This window comes from Diuraphis noxia, unplaced genomic scaffold (genome assembly GCF_037042655.1).
Source record: "Diuraphis noxia isolate RWA-SAM2 unplaced genomic scaffold, SU_Dnox_SAM2 contig0004, whole genome shotgun sequence".
Taxonomy (NCBI): domain Eukaryota; kingdom Metazoa; phylum Arthropoda; class Insecta; order Hemiptera; family Aphididae; genus Diuraphis; species Diuraphis noxia.
Window position 1 is genome coordinate 40,900,437 of NW_028301714.1, and position 18,750 is coordinate 40,919,186.

The following is an 18,750-nucleotide window of genomic DNA, read 5'->3' on the forward strand; positions in this document are numbered from 1 at the left end:
AATGCATAAAACTATTTATAATTTTTTACTATTGGTTACTTTTTGATTATTTTTACGTTTTTTTTTTTCATACGTGTTATAAATAAGATTAACATAATATGGACATAAAATTATTTAATTTAAATTGATTACAACTGTATACGTAAAAATATTCAAAAAGTTACCAATAATAAATAATTATAAATAGTTATATGCATTTTATAATGAATCGTAAAACTCTATTATTTATTAAAATTTGAATGGCTCTCATTCAGTCAATTTTGGTATAATATAATAGTTATATATTATATTAATCATATTTTTGGTGATTAGATATATATTTCACAGATTAGTGATATTTTTATTGAATTTTATCTAAATTATGATATTATTATATCATTTTAGAGAAAATATGATATTTTTAGTTATTTTTATTAAAATAATACACTACCGTTTCTTGATATATTCATATTTCCTAGCTTATTAGGGTTATATATTATAAGTGATTTCAAAATTATTTTACAAAGTATAGTACAGAATAATGATATTATTTTACTAATTTATATGAAAAATATCAGTTATACATATTATCAAGTATAAAACTGAATAAGTAATAAATTCATACTATTTTGTATAAAAATAATGTTAAGTGATACGTATGAGAAATTGACTGCGAGTGATTGTACTATAAATAGTTTCCTATAGGAGATCAATAAGTTAAAGATCACTTCCTCACGTATATTAATTTTTTACTATGAAGAATTAACTCATCTATAATATTTAAATTAAAGATTTATATATAATTATAATGATTATCTCTTAAATTATATCAGGAGTGGTATGTTAACGAGTTGAACTATTAGAGATTAACATGTCATTATGGTTGAGGATGTTGTGGTATATTTTATCTACTATGAATACAATGTTAAATAAATGATTAAGAATTTAGGTATTTAATCAATTAATTCTAATAAATTATATACTAGAAATATTTACTGAAAATTATTATTTGAAAGAATCAACCTAGTCTAATTGTATGTAAGTATATATTTTAGTACCTATAATACAATTACGTCTATATGTGGGTGTGTAACTATGTTTGTTGGTATATACGTATATATATATATATATGTATGTAATATCTGTATAAGTGTGGGTGTAATAATATATATTTCTGAAATGAATAATGAAAAATTGAATAATTGAAATAATCAATCAGGTCCAGAGTTTCTAGAGGAAATGAGTGATAGAAATGTTGAAAATATGTTTTTAAAATGTAATAAACATTTATTTAATAAATTAATTAAGTAAAAATGATAATAAACCTACTTTAAAAAACCAAAAGTATTTGAAAAGTATTCCAAATACTTTAGGTAAAAAATAAAAACTTAAGGTATACATTTTAAACTACATAATAAATTACATATTTTGATGAATTTCATGAAAATTTGAACTGCTTGAAATGCTTATAAAAAATTATTTGGACTATGCACTTTTAATATATTTTAATTGACATAACTTATGAAAATTTTTACTGAATTTTAAAGCATTTTTACATCAAAAACAAAAATTGTATCTAACATAAAAAAGTTAAAAATTTAAAATGCCTATTAGGAAAATTATTTCATATCTATTAAATGCTCACTTAGTATATTCGATGAAAATTAAAGTTTTTAAGAGGACGTGATACCCGCATGTGTTGTCTCCGTCTTACAAATGCGTAACATGGTACATTTTTCACTCAGCAGAACACGTGTAGCTTCGTTAATTTAAAAATTAAAGTGAACTGACCTCTTATAAAATTTAAAGGCAAGACTATTATCTAGACAACCTCATATGCTTTTTATTTTATATCAAATTTAAAGCGAGTTATGAGTATTTTAAAATTGTTCATTTTTTGTCCATCTTAAAATACTCATAACTTCCTTTAAAATTTAAATATAATAAAAAGCATATGAGGTTGAATAGATCACAATCATACCTTTAAATTTTATGAGAGGTCAATTCACTCTAATTTTTAAGCAAACGGAGCTACATGTGTTCTGCTGAACGTACAATTTACTATATAATGCACTTGTAAGACAGAGACAACACATGCGGGTATCACGTCCTCTTAATATTATTTATTTTTAGGTTATGACAAAATAGGCTTTGCTGAAATTGGTTAGAGTATAAAATCTCGTTTTACCTTCATTTTTTTTCCTGGTTATTTTGGATTTTGACTATTTTATTATTTTCACTTTTAACCCTTTAATATATCATTTAGATTCAATTTTCTACTAGCAACCATCCTCAAATCTAAACATTTTTAATACTCCTAAAGGTGGAGACACACTAAAAAAAAACATACATTATTTTAATATCATAACATTCATGGCTTCAATAAAAATCTAAATTCTAAATTAACCGTGAAAATTTGTTATTTAAGTAATACCTAACAAAATGTTTCAAGGTTTTACATAGAGGTTTTCTTCTACCTCTTCCTCAGATATATGAAGATTCTGACAATTTAAAAAAAGAATAATATATTGTTTTTAAATGAATAAAAATATATTAAAATTTTAATGTTATATAATCCACTCAATTATTTTTATTTAATTGTATATACCATTTTTTGGTAAGGTTCTACAACTTTATTAGACTCAATTGACTCTATTCTTAACTTTTGTTATATTTTGAAACGTTTATTGAAAATGTATTTTTTTAATTGTATTTTAGAACAATGAAGTGATTCAATATACAATCTACTGTACTGATATTTAATGTTTACAATTTTTGTATTTCATAGTTGAAAATGTAATAAATACTAATGGATAGGCTGCAGTCTTGTTAAGTATTTGAATACTTACCTACTTGTATTAAAATACTTTTTGAAGTATTCTGAATACTTTTTAAAATAATTTTTGACATAATATAAATACTAGTACTTAAATACCACAATATTAGATTTATTAATTATTTTTTACAACAATTTGACATATATAAAAATAATATTGTATTCGTTGAAATAATATTAAATTGGCTTAATATGTAAGTCTTAACTCCAAAACTATAATTTCATATTTATTAATATCATGAGTATAGGAATTAAAGATTAATTTTTATCTTATTGTCAAGGCTATATAATTACATAAAAATAAAACAATATATTAATGAGATTGAATTTATAAAAACAGAAAACATTTTGTATAGAAAAAGTAGGTAATTTAAAGGTTTAAAGTTTAAACAATGCTGCATCTAATTTTATATGGATTTCGTATTTGTATTTTTTTTTAAATAATTTCATATTAATAGTTAATACCACTTTTTATTTTTTGTAATCTAATTGTATCAATATGAATGAAATATCTGAACATGTATTTACTTCTAAATAGTTGGATAGTTATATATTTTTTTTAATTTTTAAAATCTATGGTAAGTAGTAACACAATATAGGTACTTATACTGATTACTGATATAAAATAAATATACATATAACATGTACGACATATAATAGCATAAAATTGAAAAAAAAATATTTGTTTTTGTATTCAAAAACTTAGTGAATATTCATAAAATACATTTTTATAATAGCATTTTTAATACTATTTTATTTGAATACTAGTATTAATATTTTAATAATTTATCAAAAGTATATTTTACAAGACTGCGGGTAGGTAACTCATAACTAGAAAACTGAACTAAGATATTATTTGTATAACTAAGAAACGAAATTTTCACCACATAAAAAGGAGAATTTTGTGTGTGCAATATCGTTTTTATTTTTTCGATATCACTTATACAAAAAAATCTTATTGTTTTATAATACATTAATTTTGCGTTTTTTAAGCATGAATAACTTTTTTTGTAGTTCTGATATCGAAAAAATAAAAACGATATTGCACAGACAAAATTCTCCTTTTTATGTGATAAAAATTTCGTTTCTTAGTTATAACTATATCTTTCTCGGTTCTTTCTCGCGCGAAACGGTTTTTGCAATGTTACGCACTTGTAAGACGTAAACAACACATGCGGGTGAAACATCCTCTTAAGTAGGTATAACTGGTACAAGGTACCTATCAAAAATCACCAATTTCCTCGGAGAACAAATAACTATTGGGAAGTTTACGACGACCCAGAACACAGTATCACTCAGCCAAGACTAATACAAAATGTTTTAAAATAATATACACTTTAAAAATATCAATAATACAATTTATTTTTATACTTATAAATAAACCATATTATTGAAAAGCAACGAAAACAAATAATAAACATTTATTTTCTAAAAGTGTAAAATATATTTAATAACATTAATTACCATTGTATACATTTTGTAAACTAAATGTCAGTATTGGTTATTGCAGTGAATAATTATTTTACCTACAGCAATACCTACTTACTTTATCGTAGCACGGACATGGTAAAATCGCGTTTTCTCGGGTTCGGGGAGGTGTACAAAATTTAATTTTGGTTGTACAAAATTGTACAAAATAAAGTACATAATACTAAATAAGTTTGAATTTCAATTTCAAACATGGCAGTGCTGGGGTAACGGAGCTGATAAATAATAGGTGGATAAAGATCATTAATGATGATGAAAACTTGTTATACTAGTACTCCATCTCTCAAATTCATACATTATAATATTATGTTTTTTAATAATAATAAATAAAATATTTTATAATTCACCCTACGTCGAGTCGGGATAGAATTTTCCCGTAATTTCGTATACGATTTGCTTTAAATTAAGTATATTTGAATGAATATTAGTGAGCTATATATTAATATATTTAATTGTGAATATACATATGTACCTTTTTCCGCTGTGTAGTAACTTACATATGTCCATGTAAAAATAAGGAACCTAAAATATAAGTAGCGTAATTGGTATACTGACCTAAAATACAAATATTGTTTTAGGCGCAACTGGTCCATGCCCATAACCAAGTCGTTAATTTAAAATGTTTACGCAGGTAAATATGGCGCAAATGACTGTCAGAAAAAATATACTTTTTTTATTTTGGCACGAATGAGCTGTACCCAAAACGAATTAATGATTTTTTGGCACAAATGGGCGATGCCCTTTTTGCCAACCGACTATAATCCGGTGTTATAGTATAAAACTTTTCGATTTAAGAGGACGCGACACCCGCATGTGTTATCTCCGCCTTACAAGTGTATAACATAGCAAATTGTACGCTCAACAAATCACGTTTAGCTAATAGCTCCGTTAATTTAACATTTAGAGTTGGTTGACCACTCATAAAAATTAAAGGTAACATTATTATGGAGGGTTTTTTATTATATTTTAATTTTAAAGCGAGTTATGTGTATTTTAAGATATAGAAATTATATAGATATGTAAAATTTTAAATTTTAAAATACACATAACTAGCTTTAAAATTAAAATATAATAAAAAGCCTATGAGAAGCCCTTCATAATAATGTTACCTTTAATTTTTATGAGTGGTCAACCAACTCTAAATGTTAAACTAACGGAGCTAAACGTGATTTGCTGAGCGTACAATTTGCTATGTTATGCACTTGTAAGACTGAGACAACACAGCGGTCGTCGCGTCTTCTTAAATCGAAAAGTTTTATACTATAACACCGGATAATAGACGGATGGCAAAAAAGCTTACAGTGTTGCACGAAAATGAGGATTGTATGGCCAAATCCTATATGCATCTATAATCCGGTGTTATAATATGTAACTTTTTGATTAAATCGATTATAGATACAGTTTTCTATGTTACGTGTGGGTCAGAAATAGGAAAAAAAATACGTTAACATTGATCATATTATAATTTATACAATTTTTATAATTTTCTATGCTTTTTCATTAGCTATAAACAAAATATTAATCCCATTTTATTATTATATAATATTTTTGAGATAAAATACAATGTAAGAATATAATGGAATTAATATTTTGTTTATAGCTAATGAAAAATCATAGAAAAATTATAAAAATTGTATAAATTATAATATGATCAATGTTGACGTATTTTTTTTCCTATTTCTGACCCACGCGGCCACGCGTAACATAGAAAATTGTATCTATAAACAATTAAATCAAAAATATGCATATTATAACCAAAACCTATGAATACAGTTTAAAAAAGCATCACTCCGTAATCCTCTTCCGGTGATATCTCAATATCGACCGGTACGACGAATGGGTGGTGGTGGTCGGTTGTCGGTCGGCCCGTGGTTCCGGTTGCTCGAGGTCCGAGGATGTAATATTACCTCCGGTACCACGGAATCTGAGAGGGTTGGGTCCGTCGCCTCCTGCTAATGTAGATCTGGTGTTGGCTGGGGAGGTAGTTGTTTCGGATGTGGGTGGTTTCTCTAGCCGATATTGTTGTGAATTTTGTAACCTAACTTTTTCTCTGTATTCCAGCAACCGCTTTAGGTTCCGGCGTTGGCGGGAGTTCTTGAAGACCGGAGTTGGGGTGGTTACCGTGTTGACCAGCGGGTTGACGGCCGTCACTGAAATTGGTCGAGTTATTATCGACGAACGGGATGGCGGTCGCTCCGATGATGCACGCGATGACGGCCGTATCGGCGATGTCCGCGGTGTTTCGGCCTGCCGCTTCACGAATCTGGGGATACGGGACCTATAGTTATCCCGCACAGATGTCGTTGGGTCGCCACTTATCACTGTATTGTAGGACATCCGGTCAACCCAACCCCGTTTATAAGCGGCCCACAGCGCTGGATCTGACTGTAATTGCGTCGGCGTCATCTGCTCCACCATTTCCGCCTGCAATGTCATGTGGGTGGCGGCGTCCGTGTTGGTTGCCCTACTGATCGTTTGTTGGTCGCATTCCAACACTTCGGCCGCTTGTTGCAAGGTGGTGGCGGTGGTGGAGTTAATGTAGCGCTGTTCTGGCTGTAATAAAGATAACTATATACAATATTATGCTGTTTTTGGTTTGTGATGATCGCTTCCGCGTAAAGCGTCAATGTGTGTACATTCCGTATGAATTCGATTTAGATAGATAAAATTAATAAAAAACCTCACGTGTATAATGTCCAATTTAGAATCCATCGGTGTCTCGGGGGCAGCCGGGCCTTCAACGAGTTGAATTGCCATTACCATCGGTTGGTGTGCGTCATCCATACTGCAGGAAACTGCATCGATTTCAGTAACCACTGGTTCTGCTGCAATCTGAACGCTTAAGTCCTCGGAACCGGAACTCTTAGTCGTGGGTCCGGCGAAACAAAATAACCGCCGGATAAAACGCTTGGTTTTTTTCCACGACGTAACTTTCACAGGCAACGTGTTGTTCGGGCCTATTACTTTGCACCGGGAATCTGATTGTGGTGTCAATAAGTTAGGAGTTTCCGCTAAACCACTCATTTCTTCATTAATATTATTCATACTGATACAAAAACTTAAAATATATTTTAAATATATGTATGAACTACGATAGCAATAATATATAATAGTCTTTTTCAAACTTATAACAACTGCTTGATGAGGCAAATTACATTTGTAAAATGTATATTACTGGTCAATATTTATTTCGAACACTTTAGTTACCCATAGCAACAAGATTTAAATAAATATTAAAACCTATTTTTATTTATTACAAAGTATAATATAAAGCGGTTTTTTTCTCCAAAATACACTTTTTTTAAAACTCAATAATAACCTATATATCAGGGATGGCGAACCTTTTGATAACTGCGTGTCAAATCAAAATGTTTGGTTTGATTTTATTTGTTTTACGTGTCAGAAACTTTGCAGACCTTCTTTTTTTTATTAAAAAATAATTAATTAAACATTTACCTACGTTTTATTATTTAATTTTTATTAGTAAAATTGTGAAACAAAATGTTAGACGCCTTTACAAAAACTTCTTTTAAGTTTTCTCCGTCAGAAAGTGGCTTACCATGCTGCGTAATGCAATGCGACACAGAAAAACTAGCGGCTAATAAATTATTATTTTGTTTGAACGCGCCACTTTAAATTTGTTTGATTGACTTCTAAACAATTTTACTTTTTGAGAAATCAATTCTAATTTTTCTTCAGCCGATAGAGAATATATGTTATTATGAACTGTCTCGAAATGTCTTTTAAAATTGAAACTACGGCTTACAACAATTTCGTTACACAAGCAACATAGTACCTTATTATTGTTTTGAATTACACCAAAATCCACTGTCCACTGTCGTGGAATAATCTCCCACTACCACTTTTTTCTGGATTCAGTTTACATTTTTTGAACATCTTTATTCTATAAATTTAGAAACGGCATTAAACTGCCAACGGTTGAACGTGAATTTTATTATAGTGAGTAAGCCTGAAGCAACATTGAATTGGTTGGTTAAAATAGTCGTCGTGTAAGACATCCGAAACTATCTGTTGACGACTGTGGACTGTTCTGTTGTAGGTACCTACGTTTGTTACGTAAACGGGATAAACGAATTTATTGATAATCAAATCGTTTCGTTTTCGAGCTTAGGGAATGGGAAGTACCTACAGATTACAATATCTTACGATATATTCCAATAATAAGTTAAAAATAGTTTGAAATTATCAATAATTTTTTTGGAAAGTGAAGTAAAAATTATGAATAATATTTAAATTGGCGTGTCACCGAAATAATGCGCGAGTGTCACTCCGTGACACGCGTGACATAGGTTCGTCATCCCTGCTATATATGGTGTATAATTTTTCACCATTATTTATTTATTTAAACGCCCGTGAAGGCTCAAATACAATATAATATAATATATAATGTAAGAATATATCAATAATACGGTTATAGTAATAGGTATACGTAGTAAAGTAATCGTACCTAAAGAGCATAATAAAATAATATTCAATTACTTATTTTCATATTATTTAGTATAATCTTTTTATTTATACCTATCTACATCACAATATTGTGCATATGAGTAAAATCGAATAGATGGCGTATATATATTTTGTTTTTCTATAAGATAATAATAACATTATAATAATAGATTTCAGTTTTTTAATTAATTCTAAAACAATGCACTGCTGACTAACTAATATCAACACAAAAAAAAAATACAAGACAAATATAGGTAATTATATATAGTTAATTAATTATTTATACCATAATAGTATATTAATCCGTACCAATTAAAGTTTCATCATTGGTTGAAGTAGCTGGCATAACCCAAATCACAATTATTGCGATTGTAATTAATCTATTATTAAACTACGCTTTAAAAAAAACATTTTTATGTAATATTAATTTATAAAAAATAATGTGAACTTTTAAAAATGAATAAAGTTAAATATTATTTCTCGATTTTTTTATAAGCGATCTGCTTACTGCTTCCAATTCATACCCCTCTGCAAATAAAAAATAATGATTACAATAGGTAAGTAGTTTATTTATACATCTTACAAGTTACGAGGGAACAATATTATTATTCATTTGATGATTATGGAAATACATATATGGACGCCATATTTATTTATTTTTTAACATCTGAGTAAATAATGAGTATTTAACATTAAATCCAATACAATATGGCAATATGCTACGTAAGCACGAGGCAGACAAAAAAAGGTGACGCTTTTTAATATTGGGAGATTGTAAATTATTGTGCCCATGTTGAGCAGGTAGTGAAAATAGCATAGTAAATTGCGCTCGGAATTTTTTGATTTGTAAAATGGGTTTACGGGTATAGTAAATTGCACCCGGTGTTTTCAGGTATAAATATTTTTATCTATTAAAATGCGCCCATAGTATCTAATTTAAGTGACCTTGAACTCACCCGTTTTAAACACTTTTATACATTTATAGGTGTAAAAACCAAACGTAACCGTTAATCATTATGATACTAGTGATATCGAAATGACTACGTATATTAAGGGTTACGATTATTAATACTTAAGTATGTTTTTCGCACCACCCGACAATATGGACATAGGAACTGCACCAACAACCAGGCGGTGGTAAACTCTCCCGATTTTTAAAAATAGTTAAAATTAAAATTTAATTTAAACTCTCTCGATGGTAAACTCTCCCGGGTTAGTATTATGTTTACCTAAAGTAAATGTGTAAGCTCTCCCGGGTTAACTTTATAGTTACCTGTAGGAAGTATGTAAGTTGTTATAAATGTTAATAAATTTTTTTTAGAAAAAAAAATAGATTCCCTAACTTTTTTAAAATCTGTATATGTTCTTATTATCAAATACAATAATTTTAACATTTTTACGTATATTTTGTATTTGTAACTTATGTCATGATTATTATTATTATTAGGTATTGACTATTTTTAAAAGAAACTTGTATGTATATTGGATTTTTTGAAATTTTATTTTTTATTGTATTTTTACTATAATATTATAGCTTATAGCAATATAGCAGCTAAAGACATTAATTATTTATATTGTTATTATATATGATTGACTGCCATTGACTATTTTTAAACGCAATTTAAAATATGTAAATCAAATAAACTTAAAAATCGAGGTTTTCGAATTAATAATCTTACCTTTAAATGTTATAAGAAGTCAATTCACTCTAGTTTTTAAACTATCGAAGCTAAACGGAATCTGCTAAGCGTAAAATGTGCTATGTTACACCTAGGCGGAGACAATAAATAATGCTGTTAGTATAAGTGTATAATCTCCGTCTTAAGACGATCATCACCAATAGTTAATCTTTTAATCAGTTAGAGTAATAGTTTTGAAATAGAATAAAGACGATGGTTTGTACTCCTTGTAATCAACAGTGGTGTATTGAAGGGTGGCTGAGATACTGGATCTCCACTCCAGAGCAAAAAAAAAAACAGATAGGTATCTTACCTACATTTCCTGCAGCATAGTTAAGTAACAACAAACAAGTATAGAAATATTATACATTTATAGCAATGTTATTCTGATATAATATTACACAACTACCTACGACTATAATATGTCTATATGAGCATATTATTTTTAATTGAACCATCTCCAAAAACTGTAAAGAAACGCAACTATTACAAGATATCGTAGTTTTTATTAATTATGTGTAAACTGTGGACCTCCCCCCTCAGAAAAATTTCAAATTCGAAAACTCTAAGTACGCCACTGTAGTCAAATACTATAAGGTCTATCGTCTATGGTATCTTTGTCATAAATATAAAACGTACTTTATTATCGAAATGAAGAATGTACGTACGTACTCCACGTGTATTATATAATAATGACGAACTTAAGATAATTAATTACCAATTATAATTATTCTGTGGTCACCGGTGATACTGTAGTTGTAATATCATGAATTGTAGCAGGTAGTTACTTGAGTCTAGTTGCAGTCAGCGACATTCTATCGTTATCAATTCATCACAAATTATGATATTATGGTTAACCGACATAATAATATTATTATTCTTATAATGCGATTGCCGTGCACGTAAGGTATTATCAAAGAATAATAAATAATATAATATTACTCATTCTTATCGTTCAGAATTTGAGATCGGTAGCATAAAATTTATCGACTACAATAAACACTCAACACTTTATAATATTGATTATTGAGCCATTAATATTTAACAAAGGTTAAGGCGTTATTGGTGAGTCATGAATCATGAAAACATATAATATTTAAGCTAAAAGTTTCACCTGGACTATTTGTAGTATTTTTCTAATGCCCAGTGTTTTTTCAGTCTAAAATGGCGAATTTCTCGTCACCGATGCCATCCAGAGAGTTCTTGTGGGACGTGTTTCAGAGGTAAGTCAAAATAATTATATTAATAATATTTGTCAAGTTATAACGATATTGTGACTTAGGGTTGACAAAGACAGGAGTGGATTCATCTCGTCTGATGAACTGCAAATGGCGCTTTCCAATGGAACGTGGACCCCATTTAATCCAGAAACAGTACGTCTTATGATAGGCATGTTTGACAAGCATAATCGAGGTACTGTATCTTTTGATGACTTTGGCGCCTTATGGAAGTACGTAACTGATTGGCAATCGTGCTTTCGATCATTTGACCGTGATGGCTCTGGCAATATAAATGTGACAGAACTAAAAGACGCCCTATCATCATTTGGTTATAGACTCGGTGAACAGATTGTATCAGTTATGCTCAAGAGATTTGACCGCTTTGGTCGTGGCACTATACTTTTTGATGACTTCATACAATGCTGTGTTGTATTACATGTATGTATTATTATTTTTTTAGATACATTCACTTCTATCCTATTAACTATTTCAGTGTATTTTATCTTCATCGTTATATTAATAATTATTTTTATACCTTAAATTTGTATCCACAGACCTTAACTGCTGCATTCCGTCAATTTGATACTGATCAAGATGGATATATCACTATTCATTATGAACAATTTTTAAACATGGTATTTGGCTTGAAAATTTAAATTAAGCCATTATTAGTATTATTATTATTTTTTTTTTTGTCTCGAGAGGCGATCAGCATAATCAATAATTTATGCTGAAATATAATATAAAATGTAATATTTAAATTATATGATTAGTTTGTCTGTTCCTTCTTCTGACACTTTGGTTTTATAATACTGTTTTAATGTGATATTTTTAATCTATCAATAATTTTATTATTGTTATACACGAATTATTAATTATAATAGTAAATATATATATTACCATTAAAATATTTTATACAGTTTCAATTTTAATAAAATAAACAAAAATACATTTTGAACAGATTTCATTTTTTATTTTATTAATTTAAAGAAAATGTTGTTAAAAAGTTATGGCACATGCACAAAAAATACAGAAAGATTACAAAAATATCAATTTTTAAAATTTGATTAACATGAATTTCCTTGAAGTAGGTAGACATTTATAATATGACTTAAGAGTATTCAATATGTTTGGAAACATTTTGCAATAGAAGATCGTTTGTATACTTGGCAAAAAGTGCCGTCAAAAGTGCAACTCCGTAACCAGTTGCTCTTTCACCCTATAAAAAAAAGTACACATAAAAAAATAGGTAAATAAAATCTATGGGTCATTTCAGACTACCATAAATTAAAATAGAAAATTTGGTGTCTTTAAGTATTTATAATTCTGAATTTATTCAGTTTTTCTTGGATATAAATAGAACTGTATATTTTACAGTATTTATTATTTTACCTAATACTTCAGTTACAGAATGAATGGAAAAGTTAAACAAATAGGTAATACAAATCTAACCATCTGATTTTACAATTGAAAGTAGAAATCAATATTTAAAAAAAGAATCATAAAATTATGGTTTTCTGAACTTAAAATTAAATTTGAAGATGGGAAGTATTTTTAACTGGCAAATAAGCAGAGATGTGTAAAAATGTACAATAAGATAAAGATTTCTTTAAAATAAAAACAAATTATTTTAGATAGAATATATTGAATTTAAATCAATATCTGACATATTAAATGGACATTATAAAAATAAATATTTTCTCATTATCTTAATTTTATAGCACTCTTACACTTCAATTTCTACTAAACCCATTATTTTGAAGGAACATGAGGAAGTAAATACCCGTCTTTCAATTTTAACAATCGAGTGTATGGAAAATAATTGAGTTACTGGTATACAATACCAATATCTAAATATGTAATTAAACATCAAGTTAATTTAAGTTCAATTAATATATTCTTTAAAAATAATAAATACAATAGACACTACTTATTGGACTCACTTTGGAACCAAAGCATTTGATTCCTTTAACTGAATGAGTCAATGAAACAAGAGGTCTAATAATAAAGTTACTTATGAATTTTCATATGAAATGTAACTTGGCTATGTACTTATAAATATTATGTATTTCCAGAGGTGCAAATCTAGGGGAGCAGGCAGGGATACCCTCTTTTCATCAACATTGAACATTTGGTATAAAAATATTTAATACATTTTTTATGATTAAATTAAAATCCAACAATATAATATATAAACATAAATTTGACAGAAAAATGAGGTATCAGTTTAATTTATAACTACTCCTTTTTTGAAAATGCATTCTCATTTTAATGGTAATTCTTTAAAAAAAATTTGGAGGATACTATTTATATCACAAAGTAAATTATATATTATATTTTTATTTGATAATGTTTATTATTAATAATTAAAATTGACGTTTATTATTCCAATCTATGTTTTTATTTTTAGAGTAAAGTTGTAATTATTATGTATATTGTATATATTGTGTAAGCGCAGCAAAATTTTTTTAATAAGTTGGTATTGAATACTTTTGTTTTGCTCCCCCTCTCCCATAATTCAAATTAGTTTATGCCTCTGTGTATTTTTATATTATATATTTTGAATTTCATATAAGTAAAACATTTGAAATGATAAATTTTTTTTTTAAACATTTCATAAATTGGCAATGACAAATTAAGTAAAAAATTATCTTCAAAAATGTTTATACTCTTTGATGTTATGATCCGAGTAAATGTTGGTCGTAAAAATATAGTAAGAGATAAAATCAGGAAAATGTACTAACAAATTTGAAAATTTGATATGAAAATACTTGTTGACTCAATACTTATTCAGTGTTGTAGTAAGTCAAATAGACTTTTTTTTAAATATGTTTGTAGATTTAAATTGGGAACAGCCTCTGTCAAGTCTGTTGAGGTCATTAATCAAATAAGTCATTCAACTGTGATTATCACTATAATCATATTTACATAATGAGAAGGCCCAGCAATGTCCACATGAATCCATTGATTAGTCGTATCAAAGCCAAGATGAGCAGCTATAAACAGTCCGGCACATGATGAAGTAGCATTCGATCGATCCTAAAAAATAAGAAAATATTAATTTAGTATTTAATTAATAATAATAGATTTAATTTTACAGCGACAGAATTTTTCATATCAGCTACAGATGATGAAAATTCACAGAAATGAAGTTCTGGACAGTAGACAATTGGAAATGTTAAATCTCCTGATATTAGACCAGCAGATACTACATTTTTTTCCCATTGTTCCGAGTTAGACATTACTGCAGCATGATACTTTCCCGTGCTAATTGCCTAAAACAAAAATATTTAATAATTCAACACTCAATTGAAAATTATGTTTAAATATACCTGTGCACCAGTTAGTGTAGCCATGTCTAATATCACTTTAGCATTTAAATCTCGAGATGCATACACTACCCCATCTGATAAAACCAGACGTCCTTCAGCATCAGTATTATTGATTTCAACAGTTCTAAAATAAAATATTTATTGTTAAATATAAATATATATAATTAATTCATAATTACTATTGTTATTATATAAATGAAAGATAATAATACAAAGCTAACCTTCCTGAATAAAGTGTATGTATGTCATCTGGACGTGTAGAATTTGGTCCAACAGAATTTTCAGCCAAACAAAAAACAGCATGCAGATTTTGTTTAAAACTAGACTTCACTATAGCTTGGAATGCTCCTAAAATAGCAGCTGCTCCAGCACAATCTCGTTTCATGCCTGGCATAGCTGACTGAAAATGTTTAGTTAAAAAATTACTTTTTTCTTTTATGTGTATTAAAAAATATATAATACCTTTCCTTTGATGCTAAGACCACCAGTATCATAGACAATGCCTTTGCCAACCCAAGCAATTGTTTCTGTAGCTCCATGTGGGGTGTAAGATAATATAGCTAGAGCTGGACCAACAGAAGATGCTCTACCGACACCATATATTCCTCCAAGTCCTTTTTTTTTCAACTCTTCGCCACTTATTATTGTAGGGTTAATATTCAAGTCAGCTCCTACATGTCTTATCTCCTAAAAATTGTATACAAAATTAAAAATATCCCATGTATTCAACCATTATGTTTGACTTGCATCTAAGAAATGATTGACATTCATGTCATTACATGGAGTATCAACAATACGTGCTGTCATTTTAATAGCATTAGCTATTCTTTCCAATGTAGCTATTTCTTCTTTTTCCACCTTATGATCACCATTACTGTCAGGAATTATTATAAACTCTATTGTAACCGTTACAGTAGCTTTTTTCTGTTCTTTAAGTTTACCAACATATATTTTAGTTTTGCGACAATAGTCATAGAACGCTCGAGCTGCAGCACAACCTGAGGCAAACATGTCTTTTCGCTCGCAAACAATCTAACAATAATTTTTTACATTAAGTACTTTAAAATCGATAATTTTCAATAAAACAAATGAAATTTGTACTATTGTTCACTAACCACAATGCATTCATTATATCCAGCTGAATTCAAATTGATCAGTTTTGTAAGCATATGGGGTTGTGCTGATGAATTATGACGACTATGATTGTTGGAAATGGCTGCTAAAGTGGCAGTGTTGAGAAAAAGTGGACAAGTGTCTGTTGGACAAGGATTCAATACAGACAAAGCAGATTTGAAAGTCTAAAAACATATAAAACTTACTTTAGAATGTAATATATTTTAAAACATCTCTCAAACTTTATTCTCACCTGTTCGTTAACCCGCGGTTCTAACTTACACTTGACTGCAGAGTAAGATAAACTAGACAAGTGTTTCTCTTGACCTACAATTAGCACTGGTACACTAATCGGATCGGTTTTACTTAAAGAGGCCGAAAACTTTACGGTGGTGCTAGCCATCGTGTTGACTAGCGGTCAACTAAAAAAACGGACTAAAGGTCAATACTAAACCTACTTCACGTTTACCAGTTGAATCGAAAATATTTAACACTGTTATTTGTTAATATACAATAGCAGACGAAAATTATTTTTTGAAATTCGCCATTCGTTATCCTAAACAATATCACAAATTAATAATTACAATAAGATTATAGTAGAAAATTAATATTTAATCATCAGAACTATTTACTGTAGATAATCTAATGACTAATCTCTTTTCGAGGATCTTGAATTCTTGATTTGAGAATTGAGAAACAAGCGTCTAGAGACAGCGCCTTTTATCAGTCTTACGCTATCACAGCAGTTGCAGTTCGCTTATCACGAAACTATAATAACTTTTATTAAAATAATTTTTTAGTTTTTAATTTTATCATTTTAATATTTTGAACTAAATTTAATTGAAAATGGAAAATATTTTTTGGATGAGACCCGATGAGTGTTCCATGCTTCAAGTGACGAATCACAAACCTTTTGACTTTTCAATTAAATTTAGTTCACTCCAAGGTTAGGTTACGTCTAAAATAAGGACTAAAATAATTTGATACATAACACCTAAATAAGATTTCATTAAAATTAATTTTAGTTTAGTTATTGAAAATTAAAAAGTAATACCTACCTACTTTTTAACAATAAAAAGTAAACTTAGTTTATTTCTTAATTTTTAAACAAATAAATTAAATATTGAAATATAAGTAGATATAAACTAAATACAGTTATTTAAGTCTTGGATCATACTATCAATGTGTTGATAACTATTGTCATATTTAATATAAATATTGCACATAATATACCAACATAGGTAAGGTACATATAGTTAAAAATCTTATACAGGTTGGCACAGTGGTGGACTGAGAAAAACGAGAAAATCATAATTGTAGAGGCCCTCAATATACTAACAGCCTTTTAAATATATAATATATTTTTTGACTTTTTGTGTATCTTGTAGATGCTTTAAAGGTCAATGTACCCAATAATTATTTTAGATTCTGAGCGGAGCGATGAATGTATTGTTTTTACGATGATGTGTTTTTTTTTTGTGTGTGTGTCTGTCGTCACCTTTTAGCACAGTAAAAATGCTTAGATTTTTTTCAACAGTATCTTTTCTGATAGGAAAGTGAATCTAATTGGTAGTTTTCAAAAGTGCCGTGAAAAACAAAAGAAAAATTATTTTTATATTTGATGTAACTCTAAAACAAATGACTGTTTTGACTTGTTTACAGACAATTTAAAATTTCATGTTTTTTCCATAAATGTCAATAAAATTGTATTTGCTAACCCTAAAAGCGTGAAAAGGTAATGAAAGTCTCCTCATATATTGTTACAGTAGTGGTTGAAAGATATTAAAAATGCATAGGCATATATTTTTTTTATAAGATTTTAAAGTAAGGACAAAATGTATCAAAATCTTGAAAATTATCAATCATTGGAATTAAAAAATTATGAAATGTTCAGTTTTTATAACTAAGGATTGAAAATTTAAAACAAAGATTCTCATAAATATTTCATATATTATAACCAACAAATCTAAAAAATATATAAACACAGTTATTTCATAGACATTTTAAATTCAAATTTTGACAAAACTTCATATTAAATCCAATAATATCGATTTTGGTTATTTTGTTGTAATTTAAAAATATGCCTACCTATAGTAATATAATAGATATACCCTCTCAGAATCGTTTTTTGTATACAATAATATTATTTCATTGAATTCAAATTGAATACCATCCATTAAAATGACCTACTTGTAACCTACTGTACAGCAGAATGACATTCACTTTTTAAACTTGTAACAATAAGTTGTGAACAAGCTTGGTTTGGCCGAACACAAGCCGGTTCCACATTTTAAAATACCTAATCAGAAATCTAGGTTTTTATGTTTAATAATATTCTATGTTAATCACTTGGTCAAAACAGTTCTTTACTTTCAGCTACCATCAAGTTCATCACAGAACTACAAAATAAAATATGAACATTGTAAAATAATATAGTTGTCAATGTAATATCAACCCAATGTAACTAAAATTTTTTAACCCAATGGCCTATGTCGCCGAGGGTATATTTCGTTTAATAAAAAAAAATAAAAATATTTTATATTAAATAATTATTACTTAATAGATAATATTTTAATTTATAATCATACCATTATAATATTAATAAACATATATTTTATACCAGCAACGGCCCACCA

At 28.2% G+C, this 18,750-nt stretch overlaps 3 protein-coding genes and 1 long non-coding RNA gene across 4 annotated transcripts; 2 read left to right on the plus strand and 2 right to left on the minus strand.

Annotated features, from left to right (window-relative positions):
* The first annotated feature begins 876 nt into the window (after positions 1-876).
* On the plus strand, positions 877-6,883 carry LOC149056060 (uncharacterized). The gene is made up of 2 exons (XR_016191461.1): positions 877-1,017; positions 6,365-6,883. It is a non-coding gene; the product is annotated as an uncharacterized LOC149056060 (long non-coding RNA).
* LOC107168679 (uncharacterized) lies at positions 5,971-8,781 on the minus strand. Its single transcript, XM_015518166.2, has 2 exons — positions 6,989-8,781; positions 5,971-6,856 (listed from the first exon to the last, which is right to left on the minus strand). The coding sequence occupies exons 1-2, from the start codon at positions 7,346-7,348 to the stop codon at positions 6,089-6,091; spliced, it is 1,128 nt and encodes a 375-aa protein (XP_015373652.2). The 5' UTR covers positions 7,349-8,781; the 3' UTR covers positions 5,971-6,088.
* Positions 8,782-11,291: 2,510 nt separating this feature from the next.
* Alg-2 (Apoptosis-linked gene-2) lies at positions 11,292-12,631 on the plus strand. Its single transcript, XM_015518184.2, has 4 exons — positions 11,292-11,514; positions 11,608-11,672; positions 11,732-12,107; positions 12,224-12,631. The coding sequence occupies exons 2-4, from the start codon at positions 11,614-11,616 to the stop codon at positions 12,323-12,325; spliced, it is 537 nt and encodes a 178-aa protein (XP_015373670.1). The 5' UTR covers positions 11,292-11,514; positions 11,608-11,613; the 3' UTR covers positions 12,326-12,631.
* grsm (probable aminopeptidase NPEPL1 granny smith protein) lies at positions 12,617-16,894 on the minus strand. Its single transcript, XM_015518173.2, has 10 exons — positions 16,747-16,894; positions 16,368-16,670; positions 16,117-16,299; positions 15,749-16,033; positions 15,464-15,688; positions 15,223-15,401; positions 15,002-15,125; positions 14,768-14,944; positions 14,598-14,708; positions 12,617-12,888 (listed from the first exon to the last, which is right to left on the minus strand). Exons 2-10 carry the CDS (start codon positions 16,515-16,517, stop codon positions 12,781-12,783), a joined length of 1,542 nt encoding a protein of 513 aa, XP_015373659.1. The 5' UTR covers positions 16,518-16,670; positions 16,747-16,894; the 3' UTR covers positions 12,617-12,780.
* Between the last annotated feature and the right edge of the window lie 1,856 nt (positions 16,895-18,750).

Bases quoted from the DNA above. Each gene is read 5' to 3' on its own strand.
- LOC107168679 (XM_015518166.2), bottom strand. From the start codon at position 7,348: ATGAATAATATTAATGAAGAAATGAGTGGTTTAGCGGAAACTCCTAAC. The intron at 6,857-6,988 runs GTGAGGTTTTTT...TCTTTATTACAG, and splicing joins CTAAATTGGACATTATACAC to CCAGAACAGCGCTACATTAA.
- Alg-2 (XM_015518184.2), top strand. From the start codon at position 11,614: ATGGCGAATTTCTCGTCACCGATGCCATCCAGAGAGTTCTTGTGGGAC. The intron at 11,673-11,731 runs GTAAGTCAAAAT...ATTGTGACTTAG, and splicing joins TTGTGGGACGTGTTTCAGAG to GGTTGACAAAGACAGGAGTG. The intron at 12,108-12,223 runs GTATGTATTATT...TTGTATCCACAG, and splicing joins AATGCTGTGTTGTATTACAT to ACCTTAACTGCTGCATTCCG.
- grsm (XM_015518173.2), bottom strand. From the start codon at position 16,517: ATGGCTAGCACCACCGTAAAGTTTTCGGCCTCTTTAAGTAAAACCGAT. The intron at 16,300-16,367 runs GTGAGAATAAAG...ATATGTTTTTAG, and splicing joins AACCGCGGGTTAACGAACAG to ACTTTCAAATCTGCTTTGTC. The intron at 14,945-15,001 runs GTATATTTAAAC...TTTTTGTTTTAG, and splicing joins CTACACTAACTGGTGCACAG to GCAATTAGCACGGGAAAGTA.